The sequence below is a fragment of the Camelina sativa genome, chromosome 6, assembly GCF_030686135.1.
Source record: "Camelina sativa cultivar CO46 ecotype springtype chromosome 6, ASM3068613v1".
In the NCBI taxonomy this organism is placed as follows: Eukaryota; Viridiplantae; Streptophyta; class Magnoliopsida; order Brassicales; family Brassicaceae; genus Camelina; species Camelina sativa.
Genome location: NC_141885.1, coordinates 25,606,092 through 25,618,058, shown reverse-complemented (window position 1 = coordinate 25,618,058; position 11,967 = coordinate 25,606,092). Strand labels below are relative to the sequence as shown.

Below are 11,967 nucleotides of genomic sequence, written 5' to 3'. Positions count from 1 at the left end.
TTTAAGATATGTTCAGACCAAATTAGATTTATCATTTCTTTATCTTTTGAATGTGTTACAAAGTACAAACAGTACAATCAGCAATTTTTCAGACAACCTGTAGTTGGGTCACAACCTCGCAGGAGTTGCCCTATTAACCATTGAAACAAACAATTCTTTAGTATGCAAGCTGGTATCATTTGCTGAACTGATGCGTAGCAACCCTTTACACTTCACCAGCTCTGGAATGACTCACCTGGGAGAAATCCAGTGGATCCCTCTTTGCTTAAACCACCAAAAAAAAAGAATACTGGGTTCCTTTTCCTAATGCCACCTAGAATTTTAGGGTTCTACCACCAAGAAGGCGTATTTCGGTATGTACTCCCGCTGTCCCTCCAGTATCGCCTGGTTGCACTTGTCTGATACGTCGGGCTACTTTCTTCCGCAGCCTTTCTTCTTCTGTAGCTTTCTCTAGATGCCTTGGCTTTTCTAATTTCTTCCTCAAGTTCATAGTCTGACCTCTGTTAAAACAAAAACCTGATAAGTAACATATCATATGTGGCAAGTCCTAGGATGTTCTATTGCTAGTAAGTGTTCATGGGGGACAAATGAATCACGCTTAAAAGGTTTGTAGGCATAAGAGGCGAGAAAGTGAACCTTAGCTGGGTCAGAAAGAACTGAATATGCCTCTCCAATCATTTTGAAGAGCCTATCTGCACCCTTGTGAACCTCTTCTAATATCTCCTTCAACCACGGTCCTTCACTTTCACTTCTAACAAGAATCTGTGCAGCCTGTATACACATCAAAGAGGTAATATCAGCAGATGTAAAATAATGATTTGGATCCATTGTCAGCCAGTAAAACACTAGGTAACCTTGTCTGGGTGATGTCTAAGAGCTGCTCTACGGTATGACTTTTTGATATCAGCAGCAGTGTCAGTTGTCTTCACTCCCCTGCAAATTAGCAAAACGAGATTAGAAGATAGTCTGAATATCAGCATACAATTATAGTGGAATTCAGTGCATAGAGTATTCAATTATAGTCTCGTCTCCAATATCATGAATGGTATAATTGACTGTGCGAAAAGTTAGCATACATGATGAGGAAGAAATCCAGAGGAATGCTCTCTTTAGATTTTTCTTCCATCACAGACAACCGTTGACGGGCCTGCTTTAGTTCTTTCCTGCTGCTTGCACGCTCTGCAGATGCCTCTGGCGTTTTTTTTGTCTTATCACTTTGCTTTACGAGAATGCTGATAAGCCTCTGGAGATCATTAGCTGCTTGATCATAATCTCTGATCATCTCATGTAATGTGGCTCTCCTGGAGACTGCCTGAAAATGGAAAGATAAGTCAGGGTTGATATTTCAATGAAACATCAACGGTGTTTACATGCCGCTTCAGTACCATGCCACATTTCAAGAAATTAGGTTATACATGCTCATTGATTAAATAATATAATTATCCAATACAGCTAAGTGTGAGTGTTCTTATTTGAGAACTTGAAAGATATATAAAATTTGTTTGTTTGTGAGTAGACACAAATATTGTTTTAGGAAAATGGGCATTCCACAAACGAATCTTACTGCACCTTCCTATAGCAATTCCAATTAAAAACTTCATAGGCGGTCTGTTTTAGCTCAGAGGAAGGTTCATGTGAGCGTGTTCACAAGTTGAAAACAAAAATGTTATGATATACCTTCGTGTAGTTTTCATCAAGAGCCATGGCAAGACTACAGTCGGCAATTGCATCAGCTATTTGGACTAGGGCCTGATTAGCAGCTGCACGATTGCAAAAGCAAATTGCTGCAAAAGGGCGTGAGTCAACATTTTTTGATAGTGCAGCAGTATACTGCTCTACTGCTTCCATATACTTTCCGTCCCGAACAGCTTCATTACCTGCGTTCTGCAATCAAAGAAGAAAACTTTGGTAAATGTAACCAACGCAGGAAAAAGCATTTGTACTCAGCAGAGAAGCATAATGAAAGAATGTACCAGACCTGTTGATGTTAAAGAACACATTATACCACACATAAATATGAAGAATACCTAAGTTCCAACATAAAGCATACCTTGTAACGTAAAAGTTCAGAAATGGTGGCCACTAAAGAAACTGGTGACTCACGACACTCTCCCTGATTCCTGGAGAGCAAAACATACACTTTAAGCAAACAAATAAATTTAATACATGCATAACAATAAATTCATTATATAGCACAACACAGAAGAAGTGTTTACTCACACTTGCTGCAACTTTTCTAATATACTAAGGGCCTTCTCAAGGTTCCCCAAGTAGAAGTGCGACTTGGAAATCATGTTCCATCTCCAAACTATCAGCGTGTGATACGTAGACCCCAATCTATCAACATTTGACGTCCCACCAATCCCTGCTGAAACAAAATTCCTCTCAACCGTCTGAATGGTATTGTCACAAAGCTCGATCACATCTTTATAACGTCGGATCTGCAAATTCACAGGGAAGATCATGTCCACTGAAAGCAAAATTCAATTTTTGAGAGCTGAAAAGGAAATGCTACTCACCATAAACAGCGCCTCCGCCTTCATTTGAAGCAATTTATCTGAGCATGAACTAATCAATAAGGCATTGGAAATTGGAACCAATGCGTCAGATGCACCATCAGGTGTTCTCTTCTCCAATAATGTGGATGCACAGCTGGTAAATTCAGCTACCCTCTGCCGGTAAGTAAAATAAAGATATGTTCAATTAGACATTACCAGAAGTATGAGCTGATTCAGCACATTCTTGGCAAAATAAGCATCCGAATCAACATACCATACATTCCATCCTAACTGATAAAGCATAAAATTAATTTGATTAGACCATGGTAGAAAGTGATATAGCTAGGAGAGAATGCATACTTGAGCCTGTTGTAAACCTTCAGCTGCTTCGATAGTACTTCGTCGATCCAAGCAGACAGTAGAGGTGGATTCCATGCATTTATTAAAATACTGCACTGCTGATCCAAGTTCCCCCAGCACAAGATGACAACTGAAGCAAGCACAGACGAAAATATGAATAAATCAAATTCAATTAAGTAACATAATCATTGATTTACTAGATACAAACTTCATTTTTAAGATATACACTTCCTGCTAACTTCAAGAAAATTCTATCTAAAACGTTAGCTGGCGGGATTTACTAAATTCAAGCTATAAAGCTTAAGCAAACAAAAAAAAAAGACAAAAGTACACCTTAAACTTACTTTGCAGCTCTCATATACGCTTTAATGTAGCTTGGATCAAGTGAAGCAGCCATCTCACAGTCGCTAATAGCCTCCCTCAGTCTTCCAAGAGAAATCCTTGCTGCTGCACGGTTACCATAGCACAGTGCAAGAGGCTTGACAGAGTATTCTAAACTATCACTTGACGGGGAGGAATTAATACCCTGAGTGTAACATTCCTCAGCTTTACACATATGACCATTTTTGTAGGCTTGATTTCCCCTGATACAAAAAATTACTTCTCTCAATTCTCAGAAAGAAAATATACAAAAAAGCACCAATGTTCAAGCTCTTGAGTTAGTATATGATACCTTAGTCGCCAAACCTCACAGACATCAGGCATCATCGATGTAGAGCCTGAGTCTTTTTTGGCTTGACCTGTATTCACAGGTTGATACTCTTGATTGTTTCGCATGGTTGCATTAAGATTGTTTTTTGACAAACTGTTATTAACTTTCCTCCTATATTTCTTTACAGCTTGAAGCTTTTTATGTGGAATAGTTCCCTGAGAGGTGGATGCTGAGAAAGAAAATTTTGGCATACAACTACTTCCATGATCCTCTGCTGTGAAGGGCGATGAATCATGTTTGCTAGAACGGGAATCGTCATGTTTGCTTGAATGTGCGGGATCAATTGATGTTAGGGGAGTTTCTGTTGAAAATTGATTGCTGGCTTTCTCACCTTGATATGGAGAATAATCCATCGGTGAGCAATATCCAGGGGAGTTGAGTTTTTCTTGAGTCTGAATTCCCTCGGAAGTCTGATTGTTGCAACGATCTGGCTCACGCTGTTTCATTTTTTCCTTGACGTTCTTCGATTTCCTGTCCTTGGACAAACGATTTCTTCGTGCATGTACTGACTTTCTACTCAATTCTGGAAAAAGACTGTTCTTAAGCAAAGTAGGATCCCATTCGGGTACCTTCAAATCATCGAAGGATGTTCTTGTACCAAAGCTAGTGTTTGATAAGTTGTTAATGTTGGTAGTCTTGGAACGGAATTTTACATCCTCTGCATTCTTACTTTCGTGAAAACCATTGGAACTGAAAGAGCATGACCCTGATGTTGCCGCACCTTCTTTACATTTAGGATCAAGCTTTCCAACGCTACCAAAAGTAAACACAGGTGTGTTATTGGATTTCCTTGCTTCCTCATAGTCGCTGCCACCATGAACTCTGGACTCACTGATATTAAGTTTCTCCATGTCAGCAGCCAGGTTCATTCCAGGAACACTTTTACCATGAGCAAACTGTACACTGTTAGACTTTCTATCAAACTCAAGTCCAGTTTTCGCATCACAAGTAGTGCTCTCACTACACGGTCTGATGTTTTCACGATTATCATTATCTACTTTTCCCGCAACTCTATCTGAATGTTTTTCAGTGGATTCTGAACCCAACTCAGACTCCCCTATAGGTGTACTAAACTCCTCATCAGAAAAAGAAGATACTGTGGCATTACCTGGACTAGCTTTTGCACCAGAACTATTCCCATTAGCTCCAAAGACGAAACATTTATCCCCAGGTGACTCACTATCATTTCTATCATTCCCACTGTTCATATGAAGACTACCTACATAAACAAAAAAAAAAGAACCCAATCAGCTCACAAAGTATCAAAAGCTGGATCTTCATTGAAATCAACTTCAAGTTTCTTCTTTACCTTGACGGGGCGGCGCAAACGGATTGAAACCTGAAAAAACCTCGCCGGAAAAAGAGGGTCCTTTAACCACTCTACCGTTCTTCCTCAGTTTAACCAGCCTCGGCTTTTGACGAGTCTTCGAGTGTTGTCCTGAACCAGCTCCAAACCCGAAGGAGAAGGAAGCGTCCATGTTTCGTTGATCGTGAGAGCGAACACTCTCCGGGAATATCTCGGAGTAATGTTGATCAGGGTTTAAGAAAGAAGAGAATTTTTCAACCGGAGAACCAATCTCCACCGCCGCAGGAGACATCCAAAAAAAAAAATATTCGATTCTTTTTCAAAAATCGAAAATTTAGGGCTTTAGAAAAAGAATCTGTAGGTGAAACGAATCAGCTCTCTTGCGTGCAGGGGGTGAAGATGTAGGTGAAATGTATTTTAGCTTTCAACACACTAGTACCCGTTAGGGTTTTTGTGATTTGCTTATTATTAATAATTATTACCAATTGAAGAAGACGAGAGAAGAAGTATTCCAGGAGCGTCTTCTTTCCCAGACAACTAATTAAAATTAAAATTTAATTAAAATATAAAATATACTTAAAACACACACGTATGTATTATTACTGTAATCGTGTCGTGCGTGTGACAGACGAAGCGAAATTTGAAAAAAATCTCACAATTTGAAGAAGAAAGCTTCCTCGGGACTATTCATGGCGGAAAGGCGCCAAATTAGGTTTGGATTCTCCCGTCCCGCGGCTACTGAACTTAATTGAGATTCTAAGGTCGATTCTTCAAGGTAAGTTCTGATTTGGAGATTTTTTTTTTTTTTTTTTTTATAGCTTTTGTAAATTGTTTGCTGAGACTAGATAGATTATAAGGGTCTTAGAGGTCTTTATTAGAGAGAAGATGTTCTTGTAAAAGATTTTATGTTTTGAGTGTAAGGAAACTGCGTAGGATGCTATGATGGATCCTATATAAAATATTGCAATCTGTTTCAGACTGTAAAATTTTGTTCTTCACCAGAAAAAAAAAAAAAAAAAAAAAAGAAAGAAAGAATTTTTCACTCTCTTGCTGCCTAGCCTGAGCCGTTACAAGGACACAGGATACGTTTGTGTTTTATACAGTTCTAGGTTTTAGTAGTACTGATGCTCTTCTTGTGGTACCTTTGAGGACTGCTTTTGACTTTGACTTTGAGAGTTGGAATTGTGTTGTTGTTGTCTTTTGGAATATTTTCTGGCCAGGGGCTAGAATCGTTAGAGGGTCATAGGCATGTTTCCTTTGTGAAAATGTTTCCCATCTTTTGCCAAAGTGTGATTTCCACTCTTGTTGTGTTTCATAATGGGGCAAATACTGCTTCACATGGAGTCTTGCTGTTTTGCAGAAGTTCATTACTCTTTGGTTTTGTTTCAATAGGTACTCTAAATCGTTTTTCCCTGAGGATTTTGGCACTGCAGAGGGGAGAAAGGCCACGAGGTAGAAGATATCTTCATTTGGAGTTATCAAAGATGTTTGTTTGTTCCACCTGCAACAATAGAAAAGATATTGGATATGGTTAGTAAATTCTATGTTTATGAAATCATTGGAAGCATATGGTTTTGGCATTTTTTGCTCACTTACTTGGATTGATTGACTGGATAAATAAGGATAGGTCCGTTATTGTTGCTTGTGAGAATGTTGTTAAAAACCTCTGTAGCAAATTTAGATATACTGCTCTTAGGAATCAGGAGATTTAGCCAGGGATGTGGAACCTCCCATAAACCCTTTGCTCTCAGTTTTCTCTCCGCAATATGAACTCGATCTAGAAACTCAATATATGGCACTTCAGATGAAAACAAAGTGGATGGTATATAATTCAACTCCGAAAGTAACTTGCCAGTTTCCTGCAGGGAAAAACCATTCGTTATGTTAGCAACCAACGGTTGATATCTAGAGCTCTCTTTAGATACTAACTTTCATTATATATTGCTCTCTGATCTTACCTGATGCATTGAGTTAGCTTCTTCTGTGTTGAAATATTTGACCACTTCTAGGCAATAAAGAGTTTTCCCATCTGACTTGAATTTGCTAGCCTCTGTGGAATCGTTAGGACTGAATGATGATCTCCAATTATTGAGGAGGTCTGTTCTATTGATTATCACAAATCCTTCAACGTAATCAAAGGTTTTCTCCTTCGAAATCAGATGTTCTTGATCCCTTGAAAATACAGAGAAGTCAGAGTAGAGTACCCTGATCCATTTAACCTACCAAAATTCATTTGACTGTATCAGGAAACTCGTGCTTAGAATCATAGCGTATATATTTTGACTAGTTGCATTTTCCAGCAGCCATGCCCAAGATAGAACTTTACCATATGCAGTGCTGGTTCAAGAGATATCCGTGCTCGGGTGATTATGCCAAACTGTCCAAGCCCGCCAAGAACACTGTAGAAAAGTTCAGAATTCCGCTTCTCAGAACAGGTCACGACTTCTCCTTTCCCTGAAAATAGATTGTTTTTATAAACTTTTTCTTGGTTCAAATTACAATCGTGCGTACATATTTCACATTTGCGCCTATTGCACACTTATTTAGAGTCCAAAACCATTTAAGTCTTCAGTGTTTTTGCTTCTGAAGAGATGTATATTCTTTAAGGAGCATGCTTTTTTTTTAGACAACCATATATAGACCTATAGCATGAACGACATACCTGTGACAATCTCTAGCTGGTACACGTTGTTGATTTGGGGTCCATACTTGAACGCTTGACCACTGATTCCAGCGTTAGAAAGAGTACCTCCAACAGTCAGATGAAGGTAGTCGGTCCAGGACTTTGGTGAAAGACCGTATTTTAGAGTCTCGCGTAGAATGTTGATCCACGATTCACCACCTGAGACATCAACATACGGTTGCTTCCCCTTGTGAATCCTGATATCAGGATTTCGAAGTGACTCCATTTTGATGACAACACCTTGATGAGCCAGAGCTTGTCCTTGAAGCGAGTGACCATGGCCTCTGGCTGCTACTGTAAGATTTGAGGTGGAACCCAGATGTACTATATGCTTCATCATTGATGAAATATCAGAAACAGACCTCGGATGTAGGATTGCCAAAGGTGGCAACTGGTATCTGTTGCCAAAATCCTTGGCAGCATTATGGACATCATCAAAGCTTATGTAACCCTCCAAATCTAGTGAAACTAGTGAGGAACGAATATCTGAAGGATTTGAAGGAGGTACATCTGTTGGGTTACTAACAGAATGATTGGAACAAAGATTGGTTTTACCTGGTATACAGCTTAGAACCAAGATCATGAAGATTCTAAGGAAAGTTTTGTTGTTTCGTCTACGGAACCTTAAGGATGAGGTCAATCCCATTTCTACTTTCTTGAGAGAAAATGCAAAAAGAGGCGGAATGATATGAGGGAAGTAGAAGTGAACTTGAGGTTTAGAGTACTCTCAGGAAAAAAAAGAGGTAGAAAGAGGAATTTAAAGGAAAGGTTTGGGCGGTACAGTCATATACTTGGTTCACTATGTAGCTAGATTGCCATTACTTTTTGTCTCTTACTGTAAATGAAGATATCTTTATGGCATTTTATTTCAATTTTTGCATATTATATATATTGTGAAAGTTTACTAGAAAAGTATTTCTAACTTCTAAGTTTCATCTTTTTTCATGGTAGGTTAATAATTCACATCCCGGGTACATACATTCTCTCCCTGCCAAGAAGATCTCATACATAAAAGGTAAAAAATTCTTGTTTTACTGCATAGTTTTTTCTTCTTATTATAAATTTGTCTCTTGGCTACGCTCACTGTCAGAGCATGTACTCTAGGGCCCCTACTTGGGTCTCATTGTACTTGAGCTCAGTTTGAGAGAAGACAATCTTGCCCACTATCCTCTACACCCAAGTCTGGTAACCTCATTGGATCATGCTTATTGGGACCATTTTGCATCATTTGATCTTGTCAGTTCATCAGTATTTAAATTTGACTATAAAGCTTGGAAGTAAGTTACCCATTAGGACCAAACATCAACACTGGCTACTCTTCCTTGCAGGATGGATACAGAACTGTCCTAAACACGTGTTGCAACCAAGCTTCTTTTTTCCATATTGTTTAGAGAAAAAAAAATTTTGTTGCGTGTACATGTTTTAGGACTCCCTGGTGCTGTTCATGTGTATCCTCGCTTGCAGTAAAATTGCTTTAAGAAACGAAAAAAGTACCACAGCTGCATTTTGAAGTGCTTTGTGTTATTTTATTACAAAAGTCTCAACTGTCAGCATGACATATTGAACAGGGAATAGAAAAGATTGTATGCTATATATACTTATTGGTGGTCCTGAAAGACCAAGTAAGTAAGGCCTTGTCTTTTTTTTTTTTTTTTTTTTTTTGGACAAAATAAGTAAGGCCTTGTCACGATATTTTTTTCACGAGTAATTATCTTAGTTGGAGGTGATATGTGTTTTGTGCTCAGAATTATTATAATGAAAGGAAAATTCAAAAAGAAAAATCAATGCCCCTGTGTGCTACTTGCAATAAATAAACATAGAAGATTTGATTTACGTATAGTGTTAACTTGTGAGTATGTGCTGTGTCTTCCAATAGCGTCATGTTATTTTTGTTTTGAGATTGAAAGATGTAGGGGCCTTGTCTACATAGTCGGGAAAAATGGAAGCAAAGGCTGGAGAAGATGGCAATGAGGAGTGACAGTTTGAACAAAGGAGGCATTGCGAATAAATTAAAATCAAAGGTATTGATTCTTTTCTCATTTGAATACGAGTGTTGAAAATTTAAGACTGATGTGAATGTTCAATTCTTTCTTCTACTTTACTTTCTTTTTGAGTAATAGTAAGTGCCATCCAACAAATATATAGATCTTAGGATATAATGACTCACAGGAGTCTATGAAGCAAAAAAGTTTACAGTAACCAATTATGTCAACAGAATTTGCAGTGAATAACTACCCTTCGTCGTGTATCTGTCTTATGTGACTTTGTGTGCAATGAAAACCAGTGGTCTCAACATTATTACTCCTTTTTTACATGACTAAAGAAGCACCCTTTCATTGTTCATTGCTCATTGTTGCATTCTATTTTCTGTTTGCTTTATTGCATTATTTTTTTTAATATTATCATGATTACATTGTCCCAATTATTGGGGGCATTGGCTAATTCACCTTTGTTATTGTAATCGTAGCTCACATTACCTTGGTCGCTGTAGTGGACAAATACACACAAGACACTTTTTCTAACCCTGGTAAGACACACTTTCTTCTATATTATGACATTATTTAACAGAGCATTTTAGTCTAGTAGTGGCACAAACAATTCCCTTCTCTTCATGCTATACTTAAGACCGATCGATATCATGAAAAATCGAGTATGATGAATGATGTATCTCTCTTCCTATTTCTTGTTATAGAGAATATCAATGCATCATCAAAGAACACCATGAATTTCTGTAGACCCCAAGTGAATCCCTTTCCGTACAGCAACATTATTGACATTTCTATAGATTTAGTGACACAAAGTTGTTGGTTTCTTCTTTGTAAAAGTTTATTGTTCTGTGGGTGAATTCTTTTAAGTTGTTTATTTCAAACTTGTCGAGTTTTTTTGCAGGTCTCACTGTATTGTCACTTTCCACTTAAAAGTTTCTTTCTTTCTTTTTTTCTCTCTTTTTATTGCTAATTTCACAGGTAAATCGCCGTGAAGATTGCAATAAGAAGATAGTTGGGCATATTGAGACTGTTTAGGTGGCATCATGATGAGCACAAATATGAATAATATAAAATCACCACCATTGCCGCAAAAATAAGGTTACAAATCCACAAACGTATTAATGTAATCATTACTCTATATATGATACATGTATCTAAAATTTCCATTCTTTTTCTTTAACCGGATTTGAGGTCGAGATGCCTAAATAAGCACCTAGGATCCATTACCAATACACACCATTGTAAATAATTAGTGATATCTCAATTTCAAGTTATATTTAGAAAAGAGAGAGAGAGAGAAATGGTCCCAAGATAGAACGTCGATTGGGCTCATTGGCTAAGTTCGTTGACATTAGGTTACAATTGTCTTCAATTATTAGAGGGATACCTTTTTCTGCAGTGATGGGTTATTATCTTTCTTTTGTTTCAGAAAACTATATGTCTTCTTCTTCTTTCCGCTTGCAATTTTTTCATCTTAAAAATTTTTATTTTTGGGTCTTGAGCCTACTTACCAATTTGCCTAATATAGCTTGTGTTTGTTGTACACCCGTGTCAAGGAAAAAAATAACTTGTGATGTAGACCCTATGAGTTCCCATTATCACCAAACAAATATTAGTCTAATTTCAATTGGTTTTTGGTTAATTATTGCAAAGAAATCCCCAAGCAAATCTTCAACATATGCTTTTTTACTTGTACAAAGTTGTCTATTTACTATTTAGGGTAAGAAGACAAATTACGTGTCTATTTAGGGGAAGAGAACAAATTAGTTTGTCTAACAATGAATGTGTTTTAGCATGTTAGACTATATAGCTCGAATTGTATATTGAGAAAGCAATCTTATAATCTGATTTAAATATCAAAGATTTTTCCTTTAGGAATTAATGAATCTCATTGGCCTAACCTTAGAACATGACTAGGTAGTTTCACTAGTAGTAATTAGACTAAACAAAAAATTAAAACATATATACTTAATAGTTATATTTAATTACAATCTAGACCCCAATTTTTATTTTATATTTTGTTTGTATTTGATGTTACATTACACGCAAAGTTATGATTTTACTAACAATATAAGGATTGAAAAATGAAAACTCAGACGCAATTGAAAGAATTGTTATTTACGTTTGTGCCTAAGTTTCCATATTTTATCTAACTAACGTAATCAATATATATATTTGTACTTAAAAATAATTGAACCTCTAGTTTGATAGTGCGTATGTTACCATGAAATTCTTTGAACCAAGCCAACCAACTTTATTAATCCACAATTTGTGAGAGAGTAGGGGTTTTATTTAAACATATGTAGGTATGATTCGCTTTTCTTTTTATGCTATAATCACTGTGGAACCTTTAGCCCCATAGGAGTAATCAACAACAACGATACTGCACATAACCTTTTTTCTAAGCGCGAGAAGAGAGC

At 37.3% G+C, this 11,967-nt stretch overlaps 3 protein-coding genes and 1 long non-coding RNA gene across 4 annotated transcripts; 2 read left to right on the top strand and 2 right to left on the bottom strand.

Moving 5' to 3' along the window:
* Positions 1 to 9: 9 nt before the first annotated feature.
* On the bottom strand, positions 10 to 5,413 carry TPR15 (Heat shock protein DnaJ with tetratricopeptide repeat-containing protein). The gene is made up of 12 exons (XM_010519342.2): positions 4,880 to 5,413; positions 3,532 to 4,789; positions 3,203 to 3,442; positions 2,859 to 2,988; positions 2,520 to 2,672; positions 2,221 to 2,441; positions 2,051 to 2,120; positions 1,678 to 1,884; positions 1,077 to 1,312; positions 855 to 933; positions 637 to 771; positions 10 to 500 (listed from the first exon to the last, which is right to left on the bottom strand). Exons 1-12 carry the CDS (start codon positions 5,166 to 5,168, stop codon positions 330 to 332), a joined length of 3,189 nt encoding a protein of 1,062 aa, XP_010517644.2. The 5' UTR covers positions 5,169 to 5,413; the 3' UTR covers positions 10 to 329.
* Positions 5,414 to 5,515: 102 nt separating this feature from the next.
* LOC147942995 (uncharacterized) lies at positions 5,516 to 8,799 on the top strand. The gene is made up of 5 exons (XR_015559919.1): positions 5,516 to 5,651; positions 6,269 to 6,406; positions 7,177 to 7,311; positions 8,511 to 8,574; positions 8,664 to 8,799. It is a non-coding gene; the product is annotated as an uncharacterized LOC147942995 (long non-coding RNA).
* LOC104793063 (cytokinin dehydrogenase 1) lies at positions 5,810 to 8,512 on the bottom strand. Its single transcript, XM_010519344.2, has 5 exons — positions 7,539 to 8,512; positions 7,203 to 7,330; positions 6,835 to 7,095; positions 6,473 to 6,735; positions 5,810 to 6,377 (listed from the first exon to the last, which is right to left on the bottom strand). The coding sequence occupies exons 1-5, from the start codon at positions 8,203 to 8,205 to the stop codon at positions 5,972 to 5,974; spliced, it is 1,725 nt and encodes a 574-aa protein (XP_010517646.2). The 5' UTR covers positions 8,206 to 8,512; the 3' UTR covers positions 5,810 to 5,971.
* A 204-nt stretch (positions 8,800 to 9,003) lies between the features above and the next one.
* LOC104793064 (uncharacterized) lies at positions 9,004 to 10,838 on the top strand. The gene is given in 6 exon segments (XM_087454740.1): positions 9,004 to 9,030; positions 9,033 to 9,149; positions 9,152 to 9,181; positions 9,467 to 9,580; positions 10,027 to 10,086; positions 10,526 to 10,838. Coding segments are annotated over 4 exon segments (180 nt in total). The 3' UTR covers positions 9,473 to 9,580; positions 10,027 to 10,086; positions 10,526 to 10,838.
* Positions 10,839 to 11,967: the final 1,129 nt, after the last annotated feature.

Excerpts from the sequence above, each read along its gene's own strand:
- TPR15 (XM_010519342.2), bottom strand. The coding sequence starts at position 5,168 with ATGTCTCCTGCGGCGGTGGAGATTGGTTCTCCGGTTGAAAAATTCTCT. Across the intron at positions 772-854 it reads TTAGACATCACCCAGACAAG|GCTGCACAGATTCTTGTTAG; the intron begins GTTACCTAGTGT and ends ATGTGTATACAG. Across the intron at positions 501-636 it reads TTCTTTCTGACCCAGCTAAG|AGGTCAGACTATGAACTTGA; the intron begins GTTCACTTTCTC and ends TTGTTTTAACAG.
- LOC104793063 (XM_010519344.2), bottom strand. The coding sequence starts at position 8,205 with ATGGGATTGACCTCATCCTTAAGGTTCCGTAGACGAAACAACAAAACT. Across the intron at positions 7,096-7,202 it reads TTGAACCAGCACTGCATATG|GTTAAATGGATCAGGGTACT; the intron begins GTAAAGTTCTAT and ends GAATTTTGGTAG. Across the intron at positions 6,736-6,834 it reads AAGCTAACTCAATGCATCAG|GAAACTGGCAAGTTACTTTC; the intron begins GTAAGATCAGAG and ends TTTTCCCTGCAG.